This window comes from Kryptolebias marmoratus, linkage group LG21 (assembly GCF_001649575.2).
Source record: "Kryptolebias marmoratus isolate JLee-2015 linkage group LG21, ASM164957v2, whole genome shotgun sequence".
NCBI classification, from domain to species: domain Eukaryota; kingdom Metazoa; phylum Chordata; class Actinopteri; order Cyprinodontiformes; family Rivulidae; genus Kryptolebias; species Kryptolebias marmoratus.
The window spans coordinates 9,988,353-10,004,535 of NC_051450.1; the positions used below are offsets into that span (position 1 = coordinate 9,988,353).

The window sequence follows — 16,183 nt, forward strand, 5'->3', positions numbered from 1 at the left end:
TACTTTCATGTCTCAATTATCTCACATTTTGGAACGATTCAGCAGAATTTGTTGCCATTCATGTCTTTTTCAATGAGTAAAGGGCAGCTATGTGTAGCACAGTCTGTATTGAGTGAGTGGGCTGTGAATGAGATGAGGAGAAGTCATGAAGACAAAGCTGCAATTCAGAGATGATTTTTTTTTTTTTGGTGTGTTTTCTAGAAGCAGCAATATGTAAAAGCATAAATAAAAGCACCACACATCCCCACAACCTCATAGAAGGATGTATTGTTGTTCTAATTTTTAAAACTTGGTCAAAAGGTAGCTAATGATTAGGCTCTTTTAAAAACTTACTGGTTTTAGGAGTCTGTGGATGATGTATGTGATTACCCTGCGGTGATGTGAATGTAAAGCATGCATGGAGAAGTTTTGCACTCCATGTGTGTATTTTCACTTCATTACCACAGATATAAATTAAATATTACAGACAAGTGGTTTAAACTGGGCAGTGTGTACAGTTTAGTTCTCAATCACATCACAGACATTCCTATGATGTGTTTGGAAAAAAAAGAAGGAAAACAAAGAATGCCAGTACATTTCTTTTTATTTTTTTCTGCTGAACTTTACCAAACGTTGTTGGTTAGTCCTTTGCATATCATCATTTATAAATTTATCTTAAACTGGTAATTCAAATTGTTTGGAGTGGGGTTATGTTTAAAAGTTTTGGACACTTAGAAGCTGTTCAGACCTGTCATTTCTAATCAATCTCTGGTGATTTGGATGCAAATGGTCAGCTCTGATGGATTGCATTCACACCTAATGTGTACATCATAATGTTCTTTTTTTTTGCAAATAAATGCCAGTTACCCACTCTGTACGCAGATACAGGGAGTCTTGTCACACTCAGCTGTCAGAAATGACAGAGCAGATCAGGTAATGTTTATGTAAAAACTTTAGTTAACAAACAACTGAACTACAGTATAATAATTTGACATAAACATAGCTCAGAGGCATTTGAGTCATATTTTGGTAGAATTATCTTTTAATAAGCTTTATTACCTAACTGTGTCTCAAAGCAAAGACATAGGATTCTGAAAAAAAAATAAATAAATAAAATAGAACTATTGCGTGCTAACAGCCATCATCTGTTTTTTTTTTATTATGATGCTGCTCAGTTTGTTGTTCTGTGATTGACACAGCACATTATAGCTTTCAGTGACTACAGTGGGTCCAATCAGTTCTGAAACATAATCAGAAGAAAATTTCAACTGAAGAAAAACTCATACAACTTCATGTAATCTACTTTGATTCATAAAACAAAAACAAAATGGGCAATTATGTTGAGACTAATTCTGATAAACAGTTCATAAAAAACCCACTTCCCAAGAAAAAGAAAGAAAGAAAAACAATGCTTATTAACAACAACAAAGTGTTTTCACAATATTCCCAATATTTCACTGTTTTAAATCAGCTGGCAACTGAGTTTAATTCTTTTTATTACTATTATTTATTTATTTTTTTTTTCTTCCACATATAAATGTCCAGGTAATAACTGTGTTGCTTGTGTGAGGTCAGGTCAGTTCAAAAGGAGATCCCACAGCTTGGCTTAGGATAAATTGTTTTCAGACTACTAAATGTATACTAATAAAATGGATCCAGACCATAGTGGTCTGAGTGAAAACCTCTCAAATGTGCATTAAGAGAGTTCAGACCTGTATTTAGCCCTATCCAAATACAATCAAAAAGCTAAAGACCCATTGAAGAACTGGTGTGAACAGCCTTTTAATGTCTTCACCTTTAAACAACCTCAGTTTGGAAAAAAAGAAGGTTTTTTCTGACTAAACTGACAAGCTAATCCAAGTTAGTCCAAGTGGGGCCAGGAACAAAGTGTATTGCTGCAGTCTTAAAACAACTCCAGTATCAAAAACTTTATGGTGGTTCATTCAACCACCCTTTGATAAACTTTTAACAGGGATTATTTTTTTTATTATTTCTTTTATAACAGTTATATACATAGAAATCTATATTTTTTTGCAAGTGCAAATAGCAGCTAGCTGTCACATGAAATGTTTTTTTTTTTTTTTTCAAATTGAATTCATTAAAGAAATATCTATTACCTGTTCAGAACCTTTCCACAGAACTACTCTTCAACAAATCTTAACCATTCATTTATGATACTATTTTGTCAAAATAAAACCAAATATAATTATGGCTCTATGTCGACCTGAACAATGTCTAAAAATGACATGGTGTGCTAGGCAAGCAGGTTTCAAGCTCCAGATGGCTAATAAGCACAAGCAACAACACTCAACACTTGGCTAATTAACAAGTCATTATTAAGGCTCTGAAAATATTTTTCATCTGTAATTTACAATTCTAATTTTACACATAAACTGTGAACTCGGCATGCGCTTCATAAAGATCACAAAGTTTGGATCATTCGAGTTTACACCTCCTACAGTTATAGCAGTTCCTCCTTTTTACTACCTCCGTTTCTTTGACCATCATAAAATCTTTTGAACGTCTGTGTTTGAGTCCATTCACTGTAGAGCTCATGCACTTCACTTGTGTTTTACACCTTCTATAAAATCCTCTGGTTATAGTGGTGTTGGTGGGGCATGAAGCAGGTATGAGGTGTTGAGCGTTCTGCAACAGGAAGAGAAAACTGTGATCCCATTTAGACTGCAGTCAAAATCTTTACACATAAAGCTGAAAATATTGGATGTGTTCTACTGAAGAAGAGTGTGAGAACAAAATTTCTAAATGACCCCAGGTGTTACATTTTGCAATGAATGCTTCATAGAAAATAAAAACAAAAAACATAATACTTTGTGCTAAACAAATTGTATTCCAAAAACGTTCATTATTGGCTCAGAATATTGGCTTACAGATGCATCAGTCAGACTCTAATATTGCTGCTTGTGTATAGCTACAATTAGTGCATTTCAGTTTTTAAATTTGTATGCTTACCAATGAAAATCAAACATTTTACTCTTTCAAATTGGAATACATCTTGTACTATTGATCTGCAGAAATGAGAAATAAATATACAAAACTAAATGAATTACATTCATCACCAGTGACAGTAATTTGAAGCCTTTTTTCCCTTAAAGTATCTTTCCCCTACAAACTGTAAACAGAAAAAAACAAAACAAAAAACATAAGAAAAATATTTTTTTTCTCTTGCTGAAAGACATTTGTTTTAACAGTTCAAAAGCCTTAATGGTCATGAGCCTGAACATTAAATAAATGTTTAAAATAGACAATAAAAAGAGAGTGTACACTTTAGATGCCGGGTAAAATGATAATCAAAGTTAATGTCCGATAAATTGAGTCTTAGCTTTTATTATTTCTGTTCAGTTTCCAGCTGTCAAGTAATTTGGTAGATTTCAACTTGGGTTGTGTCACACTGAGAATGAATGCTGAATTAAAGTTGTAAATAGGTCATTAGGCGATAAATTAGGGATTACACAGTTAACCCTCATTTTATACTTGACCTCAGGAGAGAATCAACTGAGCCCATATTTTACAAGGTGCTTTAACTGTAGCTGCTAAAAACTCATTAAGGTTCTGCAAACATCATTGTGAGAACACTGTCTTGTCTTTCATTCCATTTTAAAATATTGCTCTTTAAACATTGATTTTAAGAGTTTAAAGCTGATTAAAAATCTGACACAGGGGAAACCAGTTTTTGAAATATACCAAAGCCTAAACAGATCACCGTCAGATTGTGATTTTCTGCACCTCACTTGAGTTTTCTGTCTTTGCATCATTCCACTTGATTAAATCTTTTTAGCATTGTGTTCAATTCTTCAGTTTGATAAATTTTAACAACATATGGCTTTCACATAATCTAAATTAATTACTACCTTTTATGGCCTCAAAATACAAACAAAAAAAAACGTATGATCAAAACACATGTTCTGGGCTGGTTAACTTAATACTTCATGGCAGAAACCATGTATTACACATAAGTATCAGTTTAATTTTAATAAACATTATTATCCAGTAAGTGAAAACAGTGATATAACAATGTTCATAGGTCTAAAAGGAGCCTTCAAGAGGTAATGATGTATTAGTCAGCTCATTCAGAAATCCATCTACAGGAATGGTCTCAAAAAAGATGTTGAGGTTTGTTGCTTCAGCTGTGGTACGATGTCATGAGAAGTGATGGAAAGAATTCTAATGCAGGTGACAATAATGCCCAGTTTTTTTGTTTTTCTTTAGAAAACAAGCACATGGGCAGCCTGAAAACATGCATGTTTAGGCTGCCTTCAGGCCCAGGCCTCCATTGAAAAAGAGATCTGAGATCTCAATGGGACTTGCCTGATTTGCCATTTTGTATCAACATTGATTTAGTGTTTTTTTTTCTTCTGAAATAAAGAAGTAGCACTATGACTTTGCCAAAAGAAAAATAAATAGTCTGCTCTATAAGTCTCTGATTGTTCAAAAAAAAAAACAAAGAAAATTGCAATCAGCATTTCAGACCCTTAACATTAAAGTTTAAACCCAACAAATTTCAATTTAAAGGAGCTCAATATTGTCACAGTATAAAAGGCTGCAGTGAGAATATTTCTATTGCATATGCTTAAAAACAAACAATAGAACAGTTCAATCTGTTCCATTCCCATTCATTTATTTTAACTCGCAAATGTATAAAATGGTATGGAGTACAAAAAAACAGATTAAATAAACCAGTTTGATTAAAAAAGGGGGGAAAAATACAGATTAATAACAATGCGATGCAACACCAAAGCTCAACCAAAGACTCCCAACATGTTCCTCAGGAAAGTACCAAGTTTACAAAGTATTCTTTCATGTTCAGATTGAAAACATGAAAACAATCAGTTTACACACAGGGGGGAAAGAATACTTCATTTTCTTTATTTTTTACATTCAAGTAATATGTGAAATGCATCTCCAACACAGTTACCATACCACAAAATGGCTTACTAACATCACTGAGGTGTAACACTTTATTGGGTAATATTATTTTGGTAAATGTCATACTGTCAGCAGTTTGGGTTTTCAAACACACCACACAAATGTCCAAATTTTACACACTGGTGCACATTATTATTAAACAGATTTGGAACAACAACTGCCATATCAGCCAATCCATACTCTGGATGTCCCTCTCAAATTCAGCACCAAGAGCAGCGTTTATACCACTTTGACCGTTATCACTCTGACAGTTCGCCCCTGATTTAATGTGACACCTCCTCCAAACAGCAAACTTTTCCTCCATGAAAGAGAGATAAAACTCTTTCCTCTCTGCTTGTCATCACCTCTATGTAGGTCATGTGCCAGCTGAAGAGTAAGGAGTGGATCCACTCTCAACCCGGCATTGCACGAAGCCCATGTCCTATGTTTGTGTAACACAAAAACAACTCCTAGTGACAACAGTGTCTAAACATTAGTTCTGCTTGCAGAAATTTAGCACCAAAAATGAAATTAAAATTTAAAAAAGTGGTTAGCATCCTCCCCTGTCATGACCCTGTGGCCCCTCAGCAGGAATCCCCCACAGTTTGAAAACCATTGCGTTAACCAATGTCTGGTAAAAGAAAAAAAAGGATAATTGGGTAATACTTCACATTTAAAGTTTGCTCAGAAAGTTCCTATCAAAGATTTGATCTCAGTACCATAAACTATTGAACCACCTTTTTTTCACAAGTTTTGTCTGTCCATTTACCTTGCAAACTAATGGTGTTAAATGCATAAATATGTACCCTAAGTTGTCAATGACTATGTTGTAACATTTAAATTAAACAAAAGTTCACACTAATTACTTCAAACTCTATTTTTAAATTTTGTTTTCATGGTATTTAACAAATGAAATTATACCTTTGGGCACTCCACATGTATCATCAGGATTATTATAAGAATAAAATTTCTTCTGTTTGATGTTTGAGAGACATTTCTATTTAATTGTATGGTCTTCTCCTGTCAATTCTTTCATTTTGATAAACTTGTGTAAAATGTATGTGTTTGTGTAAGTACATATTCTCCTTTCCTTTCCAGATATTACTTGGACAGCAAAGAGGATGGAGAAAGAAACTTCAGAATTGATGAAAGCAGCGGAGTTATACGTACAACACAGCCTCTGGACAGGGAAGATGTAGCATGGCACAACATCACTGTAATGGCCTCGGAGGTTGGTAGGTACCCACGTGCATGAGAAAACCTAATCTATCAATTCATTCATGAGCATTCAAAGAAAGCCTTTTGAGAACAATCATGAATAAGTAAAGTTGGAGGGTTTACTTATCTCTTTTTAAGAACTATATACACCACCTATTTTGACTTCTAACAATGTCTAAGGCTAAAAACTAAATGTGAAGAAATTTATTGAATAAATACACATTGCCAGTTGTTTTAGTTTTAGACTAAGATCATCATATGTTGAGAAATGATGGTGTTAGAACCATTTTGGTCAAACCTTGAAAACAACATTACAAGTAATCTCACACAATATTCATATACCTTGGATTTTAAATAATTTTGCACAATTTATCCGCACTTGGAGTATGTCTTGTAAATTGCTACCACACCCATTTTAACTCAAAATCTGTTAAAATTCAGAGGTGTAGTTATTTTTATGTTGGCTAAGGTTGATTAGCTGTGGCAGCCATCAAGAACTGGATTGACTCCAAAAGTTATGCAGTTGTACAGGCACATCCAGTAATTATTTTCGGATTGTTCCATTAAAATCTATCCAGTGGTCATGAGATATTTTGTTAAAAGACAGACAACACTGCTGCTAACAGTTAAAGCCTTAAGCAAAAGTGTTGTGCAAAGTGTTGCACTCAAACTACGTGTTGGAGATGATGGTCAGATACTACCACTCCAAATTTGAACTAAATATCTATTAAATTAGATGCAATATTTCCATCTTTGTGTTGGAAAAGGTTGATTAGCTGTGGCAGCTATCTTGTGTTGGGTTGACTCCAAAAGTTAATCATTTGGAGTTGTACGTCCAATGGCTACTTTCTGAATGCTTCATTTAAATTTGCCCTCCGTTTAATGAGATATTTAGCTAATGCTAACGAACACATACAGACATGGGCAAAAACATATTGCCTTTAGCATTGGGCAGTAATAATCATGAATGAGTAAAGGTGTGAGTGAGTTCACTTATCTTTTCTTAGGAGCTGAATTTCTTTCATTATAACTGTTATATGTTTGCTATTTTTGTTTTAAATGTCTAAAACCTAAAACTAAATGTTATTAGGTATCGGCCATAAATTGTAGTTCAGTCTTGGTACTTAACATAAAGTACCAAGTTTGTTTTGCAGTCCTATATTTTTTAGCCTGCACATTAATAACAGTAAATTTGATTTTACCGTCTTAAGATACAAACCGTGTGTAGCTTATCATACTGAACCGTGGTGAAAACATCAATTTCTAGCTCAAGGTGGCAGTTATGAGTTTGAACTAATTTTCTTTTAACTCCCTGTGTTTAACCTCAAGCTTATAGACGTTGTAGATCAGAACTGCATGAAACTCATCAATGAATTCTGTGCCGCAGCAGCAAGATTTCGACATAAACAATTAAAACATAAAAGGCATACGCTCTGACTCTCCCGTTTTCTTTTTTTTCTCCTTCCATTCTGGCTCCCACTAGATAACAAGACACCCTGAGGGGATTGTATCGTCAGAGGGCAGCCTGGGTTCAAATTCATAGAGAGTAACACTGGAGTCAAAATCAATATCAATAAAAGAAGGGTTCCATAAAAAGCAATGAGAACATGAATCAGCACCACACATGCTCCCTTTACCTCCAAAATAAAATCTTTAGCACATTGTAGGCACAGAACAGTAGATGTTCAGCTTGTTATTTAAAGGCACTTTAACTGGATGAGATGATTGGATGTTATTCATTTCTTTATATCTTGTTAAGCTTACTTAGTTTATACCATGGAATACAATATTACTCTCTGCCTAGAATTGCTTGTCTTGTTGTCTTATAACCGCATGTATTTTGTTGCATTTTAGATGCTTTTAATATCTTCTTTAACAACAGATAGATTTGAGTTGTGATCTATTTATCTCCTAAACAGCAGGTGTTGCTACAGAGATAGTAATACTGAGAAGTAGGAAAATTCATTTCTTAGAAAAGTCATATAGGAAGTACATAATCATAAAGAGATGTAACTGCATAATTTCAAGTGCTGCCAAAATATATGCCCTTGAGATTGGCAAGTGTAAACTTTGCTGCAGAGATTTTATTAAAGGTAATCAAAGCAATATAGTTGCTAGATTTATATCCTCCCTAGCTCTACCATGTTACCACCTAACCCTTCATAAAACATGCTGTTTTGAGTAAGGTACCTGTGTGGTAAAATATACTCCACTTCACATGATTCAGTAATTTATAAAATAAAAAAAAAAACTGCATTGAAAGAACATGAAGAAAAATTGCAAGAACTTGGAACACCTTAGTAGTCACCAGAACCATGCTGAAGATCGCATTAATATACATGTCCAGCTGCTCAGTGTTTAAACAGGATAACCAGCAGTATGTATCATAACCTAATACCCCTTCAATTAATTGTAAAATTACCAATTTAAAGGAAACAGTAGTTAGATTATCATTTGCATGATGATCAAAGTGTATATAAATTGGACTGAGGGTATTTCCTCATGTCTTTAAAATCAAATCAGTCTCAATTGTTTCAATATATTTCCCTTCACTGAAAGTTAATTAAATCAATATTGAATCTCTCCTGCCAATGGATCTGAATGCTAATGTTCGTTGTTTACTCACCTCTCCTTAGTATTCAACTATGCAATGCATGCCAAGACACTAAAGAAGCAAGGATTTTTTCCCCCCCACTTTGAATAGCCAAAGATTCACAGTGTCATGAAGAAAGGCAAGGCATCACAATACAACCATTGTGCTGAGATTTGAAAGAAAATATGCAGAGAGAAGATGTGAGTTAGAAAATAGAAGGTTGAAATTTAGCTCCTTCTTTTAATTGGATCTCGTTGCTACTTGAAATGTAAATTCATGTAGGTTTAAATACTGTAAATGCAAATTCTAAATTTCCATTTGACATTTGAAAGGCAAACAAACAAATGTACTTGCTCACATATGTATACACATACACTCATTTATGAGTCTTGTATGTGCAAGATAAAAGTATGCCTTTTTACATAGGACATGTGCACCTTGGTAACTGTTTTGTGCATTTACTGGTGGATTTGCTGAACAAATGTGTTTTTTTTATAACTCCTCAGTTGTGCTACACACTCAGACCACAATTCATTATCTGGGACAGTGGTTGGGACACTGGTTCCTCAGGGGTTGGCAGCCAGCTACCTCACTCAGGGGTGCTTATCGTGGTGCATCTTTCTAGTTGTTTTAGAATTTCATGAAAGGTTGTTCCAGTCTGCTATTATTCATTAACTTCAATTACATTCAGTACATTAAATGATTTGCCCAAATAGTCAAGTCTTTAACTGACATGTTCTCATCTCAGTTTTTATATCCATGAAAATGTGATTAGCCTTTACATTTGTGAACTCAAAAATAAACTGCATTGCCCTGCACTGAACAATATGAATATCTAATAATTTAGGTGAGTTAAGTTAAGGAAAAAAAACAAAACGTCACTTTCTAATTCATCACAGGCAGAGAAATAGATGCACGGATGCATCTCGGATGAATGTCACAGCTTTGTGTAAAAAAACTTGCTTTCTCTTTAATAATACAGAGAAGAAAAAAGACTAACTAGAAGAAAATGATCTCAGGTGGATTTTTTATAGTAATATATATATAATGTACCATTTGTATCCTATGTGCACCGTTTCTGTTTTCTGAGCTTTCTAGAATGTTTGACTTAGCTATAAAAGCTTACATTTGACTTTTCTTTATTCTTCTTTCTGTTTCTTTTGCTACAGACAACCCCAGCCTTCTCAGACATGTTCCCGTTACTGTCCAGGTTCTGGACATGAACGACAATGCGCCCGAAGTAGCAACCGACGAGGAAGTCATTGTCTGTGAGAACTCAAGGCCCAACCAGGTGATTCAGTGGAAGAAATGCCAGGCACACATTTCTGCTTTCCACTTTGCCTTTATCCCACCACGTTCAAAACTTCCTCAACCTCAAAGACTACTCAAAAAAAAAAGAAAAAAAAAGTGCGAGAAGCTGCACATCAGCTACAGTCATTTCCCTGACTGCTTGCACTCTTTGCTTTAACTCTTGTTTCCCTCAGCATTTTGGGTTGCTCAGCGAGACGAGAGCTGTAACAACTCTGACGGCGCTGGAGAGAGCTGCTTAATCATCCCTTATTCAAAATGAGTATCTCAGCAGCAAACCATGACAGCTCTAAATCGAAGCTCATTCCAATTTGCTCTCAGTAGTCTTTGATTCATTCAAATTAAGAAGGTTTTTGAGATATAGAGCAATCAGCAGCAAGGAAATGACTGAAAGGGTGGGTCTGCAAAGGATGATGGAGTAAAGACTGGAAAGACCCAACTAGATACATTTTTAATAGTTCAAAGCCGGTGGACGAAAAGTTTAATAGAAGTTTGTATTAAATTTGAATTACAGTTAAATTGTAAGCTAAGGGTTCTGGGCTCAGGGGATTAAATAAAAACTATAATTTCTTGGTGACAGTTGAACCCTACCATTCAGTAGACAATGAATGGAAAGGAACTGAGTATTATTACTCTTTTTTTTTTACTTTTTGCATTTCAGTTTTTTTATACCACATATTTTCTAAGTTGTCAAAGGATTAGTAATTCTAAATCTAATAAAACTTCCAGAAAACACCAAATTCTAGTGATAAACTAATGTCTCCAATATCTGCCTATAGTATGTTAAACTGCAGACAGCTTTTTTATGTTTATGACATAAATGATTTGAATAACAGCCAAATATATCTATAGAAATGCCTGTTGGTTTTCAGTACTTTTATTGTACATGCCATAATTCTTAGTTATACCTAAAAACCACAGCTTTGTGTAGTAATGCATAATCAAGCTGTTGGTAATGTATTTAAAGTCAACAGTGCTTGAACAAATACTGAGTCGCTTTATAATAGTAGTTGGATAGATTTGTGGGAAAAAAGTTCCCCCTTAATACAACATTAGTACCGAAAAAGCACAAGTTCTGGTGTTGATTCAAATATAAAATTATATTTTTAGCTTGTGTAATGATAAATGGACTCATGGAAAGTTTGTGTTTTAAAGCAAAAAGTTACTTACATCCTCCATTAGTAGGTATTAATGGTTTGCCAACAAAACTGCTTTTGAATAAACAAATAAACAATGAATAATATGGTCAGAGTCAACCTAATAGTTTAAATAAGGCTGCATGGCATTGGTAATGTAATATTGGAAAAACAGGTACTCAGTCTCTGTTAAGTTGAAAATGGTACATACCAGTACCAACTGAATAATTTAACTTACTTCTTCAAATTATTTTGCAAACTGTGCTGTAACTGATATTTCTGCCTCTCCACCGACAACAGTAAGACTATTAGTATTTATCACAGTATTTATTGAACATACTAGTTTATCATTAAAACTAGGTGTTTTGTTGAAGTTTTAATAGATAGCCAAAGAGTCCTTCTTTGACAGCTTTGTTGCTTTGGTATAACAAAAATAACTAAATGCAAAGGTTTCTAAAATAAAATATTATTGCTGTTTTTTTTGGTTGTTTTTTTTCCATGCATTGTCTATAAATGTATGATTCTAATCTATCTGAATGACCAAATATATAATTGCTACAGAGAGTGAATGCATGGCACATTGAACACAGTGGTGTATGATATTGCAGTCCAAGCCATCCTTTGCAATATTAATATTGCTCATAGTGAAAATGTGATAGCAACACATTTTTATATAATATGCAGCACTTGGGTTTAAATGTATTATCAAATATTGCAGTCAGCTGACGTAATATTTGCCTTCAGTTACAGCAATTCATCAATGTTTATTAATTTATTGCATATACGCAATAATAACCTGATCTAAAGTCTTATTTTTGTATGTAGAAAAAACAGAAATATAATTCTATCATTATCTGAAACATAATTTGAAATACTCAAATTATTTATTCATTTGGGACTGGCATTTTTTTTTTACATCGCTGGCAGACAAAGGTCTCTGTCAACAAGCTTACATATCACTGAATAAATTCAAACGAGCAATGCATAAAAACATCAAAAACACTCTAGCCTGTATTTTCAAAACAAAGCCTATACTTAGAAAACAACTTAGCACCTACTAAGGCAGGCATTTTTTTACTTAACAGGCATTTTTTCAGCTATCCAGATTTTTCAAAAATTATTCCAGTGGCAATTTGTGGTTTTAATTTTGTGTTTGTGAGCAAATACATCATAAATTCCATGGCTTATCTGACAAGAAAAATAAAAAAAAAGAATTTATCTGTTGGATTTTCATAAAAAATGTTTGAGACAGCTGTCCTGAGTCAACAACAACAACAGCAAAAAAGAAATACTTACTTGAAAAATTTCAAACTTTATAATGATTACCCTTTGTTCATATTTTTTTTTAAATATGAGAAAAATCCTAAATTAGCAGAAGCAAATTTCTCTAAATAGTTGTGGCAGCTAACTACTCACCTACAAACTATTAAGTGACACAGCAGCAGAATTACAACTACTTGCTAGTAAAAGAAACATCAAGAAATAAAGCCACTTTTATAAAAAATAAAAAATAAAAAAATAGGTACGTAAGCAATAATTTAAGCAAAAAGTACAAATAATCAGGGCAGGCACACTGAAAAGCAGCCCTGTCATTGTTAGGTACCAGTTTTCCTTCAGAAGAAGCAGGAACTGTTCTACAGGTTCCATGCATGCGTAAAGGACACTTCTGCGTATCCTTTTAAATGTAGTTTAAAAGGAACAATTTCTCTCACTAGGTATGATCTAGACTTTGCTCAGAAATACACACCTGTCTTTGTTTGGCATGCAGAAAGAAGTAATGATCCTAAAATGATGCAAGAGGTAAAGTGAGTTTTGCTTTTCTGAAGTAAAAGATTTACTCTGTGTCCCTCGACCAACAGGTGATCCAGACCGTCACAGCAGTGGATAAGGATGACTTTGCCAATGGACAGCGGTTTTCTTTTGGCTTGCCCAGCCATCTACCAGTTAATCCCAACTTCACCTTAAAAGACAATGGAGGTAATTAAAGTGATCAACATGTTTGTGGGCATTTCTTATGAGTTTTGCGCTCTACTCACAGAGGGTTCTGCATTGCCCGTATTACCAAGCTCTTATAGGTCGTCCTAATTCCCTCATTCTTTTAAAGAGCAGTAACACTGTTTTCATATCAAGTGGGTGTGGTAAGCTTCTGAAGATGCAGATACTGCTGAGACGGTGCTCGATTCCAGTCTGCGATAAACATAAGAGTCATGGAGCTTTGGTGTGTTGGCGCTTTTTGTTGTCAAATGGATTATCCACTCTGCCGCTCCCACTCTCCACCTCCTGTGTATTATATTGGGCTTGCCTATGGCCGGCAGTGAGTGTTGCCATAGCAACAATTTCAGTGTCAGGTGAATACCTAGCCCTGGGGTGGTCTGCAATCATAGGGCTTTTATAAGCTCTCAGCCAGAAGATCTTACGGTCGCCCGCTGAGGAAGAAGAGTTCACAGCGCTTCGGATGCCAGGGAGAAGCATAAAAACAGAAATGAAGGTCACATGAGAGAGATAAAAAATAAATAAAATGTGATAACAGAAGATAGCTCTTTTTAGCACTTTGTCCAATTGCTTACCATAATAAGCTTACGCCTGCCTACTTTTACTACTGTGAGTTGCTGAGACGAGGTTTCCTGCATTCATGTGTAGCACTGAGAGACGTCCCTCACTTTGTGTCTGCCCACAACTCGCAAGGATCAGAGAAATCAAAGCAAGTCAAGAACTGACTGCAGCCATGCTCCAGGGACACTGCTCACCTTTAAAGCAGAGGAATACTTTTAATAGACAAAAATAATGGGTAAACAGGCCCCAGTTTAACGCACAATAACCTCAGGCAAGTCTGAAGTCAACTAATTAACCAACTGAAATGGATGTTTGATGGTATGTGTTAAAAGAGAAGACAGGATATTTATTTTAGTTAATCATTTTAATTTGATTATACACCATCATTGTTACAGAGACTATAATTCCTCAGGCATTTCAAACAATATACCTCTTAAAAATTAAGTATGTTTAAGTATTCAGAGCCTGGTGTAAAGCCTCAGGCTACAGTCGGACGTTTATTATCCAAAGTCTTTGCTTTTCTCTACGAATGTCATCATGATTTTTTAAAATTTTATTTTATTTATTTATTTATTTATTTATTTTTTTGTGAAAAGCGCTTGCTAAAAGAATGATGTTTAGTGATTGAAAGAAAGCGGATAAAAATCTTGGTTTTCTCATTACATCATTTTTAGAGACTAAAAAGGGGTGAGACAATAAGTAAAACTCTTCCAAGGGGCATTTCATTGTTCTATTTCAAAGTTAAAGAAATAATCATGCTGGCTTCATTTTTCTCAGCATAAAACCCCATTTTTTGGAAATGTTTACTTATTATTATTGGAAACAGCTAATCGTTCTACTTCAAGCAAAGTCCAAATTAAATGCTTGTTTTCTTTCATAAGACCAACCATTTGGAAATAATTTCTGCTCTGGCAAATGATCTCTGTGAAACTCGTAAGTTTTGTTCCAACAAATCCATCTGAACTAAAGTATTACCAGCACACACAAGGAAGGAAGGAAGGTCTTTTTTCAAAGGATTATTAGTAGGTTTGCAGTTGATGCTGAATTATTGTGCCTTATAGTTTGTGTTTTGGTTCCTATACTAGCCTATAGGCTTTTGATTCTCTGATGAGATTATTTGATATAATCCTGTGTAGGATGGGCAGATTATTTCTTCTTCTAATATTTGCCAGTGAGGACAGGAAAGAACAAAGGGATCTTTGAGCATGGGATGATGTACTTGGTAGAGGTAGAGACGTTATTCCTGAAGGGGGGAAAAAGGTGGTCAACAGATTTTATAGCACTCAAAATGTTTGGATGAAAAGAAACGATAAAGTACACATTAAACAAGCATGGATAAGAATTTAAAGAGTGTAGCACCTTACTTCTCTGACAAATGATAAAAAAAGAGGACAAATGTGAAACATGCCTGTGTGTGGCTTTAACAAAGTAAATAGGAAAACCCATATGATTAAATTGAAACCAGCGATAAATCTAAAAAAAAAACTTTGCTGTGCCACTTACCAAGAATAAGGAAAGGGGTGTTGCACTCAAAGTAATTTCCCAAGTAAGAGCGCTTTAAGATTCCCCTAAGGTCCCCTTCCCACTGAATGATGATCCTGTTATGCTTTCCTCAATCTATACCATCTAGTAGAACGTGGCTGGATTGTGGTAAATTTGGAAAAACTATTTTCTACGTCCCTTGGATAGTTTCTTGCACCCTCACCACAATACATGCTTTTCATGACTCTCAAACTGTGTCAGAATGCATCTGCATGTTTAAAGATCATGTTAGCACGATGCTACATCCACAGATATCACGTCTTCCCTAGGTTGTTTCCACGACCTTGTCTTGATGATGGTATTGTAGCCTAGGCATGAGGCCAGCATAACAGGTCCTGCTTCAAATTTTGACAGCCAAGCTATTTCAGTGTACACGGGCCCCATATTATGGACCACTGTCACCCTGCTTTCTCCCAGACCCTGATAAGGTACCACCACAATGACAGAACACCACAGCCTCACTACTATTGCTGTGCATGGTCAAAAGCATTGTATACTGTAATGAGGAGCCTAATGTGTTCTTATTACACCCCTAAAAACCTAGCCTGCAATGATCATCCACTTTCTAGCTTATGTTTTGGTTTGGTTTGGTTTGGTTTATAGAAAGGTCTTCATCTAGTATGTATAGGGGCTAACTCCTTCAGAAATTTGCCAAAACTATATTGTGTTATAGTTATATGTTATAATCCTTTATATATACAGGTGCTGGTCATAAAATTAGAATATCATGAAAAAGTAAATTGATTTCAGTAATTCCATTTAAAAAGTGAAACTTGTATATTATATTCATACATTACATTCAAACTCATATATTTCAAATGTTTATTTCGTTTAATTTTGATGATTACAAATGACAACAAATGAAAATCTCAAATTCATCATATCAGAAAATTAGAATATTACTGAAGACCAATAAAAACAAAGGATTTAT

General features: G+C 34.6%; 1 protein-coding gene across 2 annotated transcripts in view; it reads left to right on the forward strand.

Annotated features, from left to right (window-relative positions):
* Nucleotides 1-16,183, forward strand: part of LOC108234726 (cadherin-18) — a 130,554-nt gene that overhangs the window by 92,775 nt on the left and 21,596 nt on the right. For both annotated transcript variants that reach the window (XM_017414127.3, XM_017414126.3), the window contains exons 8-10: nucleotides 6,001-6,137; nucleotides 9,883-10,004; nucleotides 13,017-13,134. In XM_017414127.3, coding sequence (XP_017269616.1) covers nucleotides 6,001-6,137; nucleotides 9,883-10,004; nucleotides 13,017-13,134 — 377 coding nt within the window. The remainder of the gene's footprint in view (nucleotides 1-6,000; nucleotides 6,138-9,882; nucleotides 10,005-13,016; nucleotides 13,135-16,183) is intronic.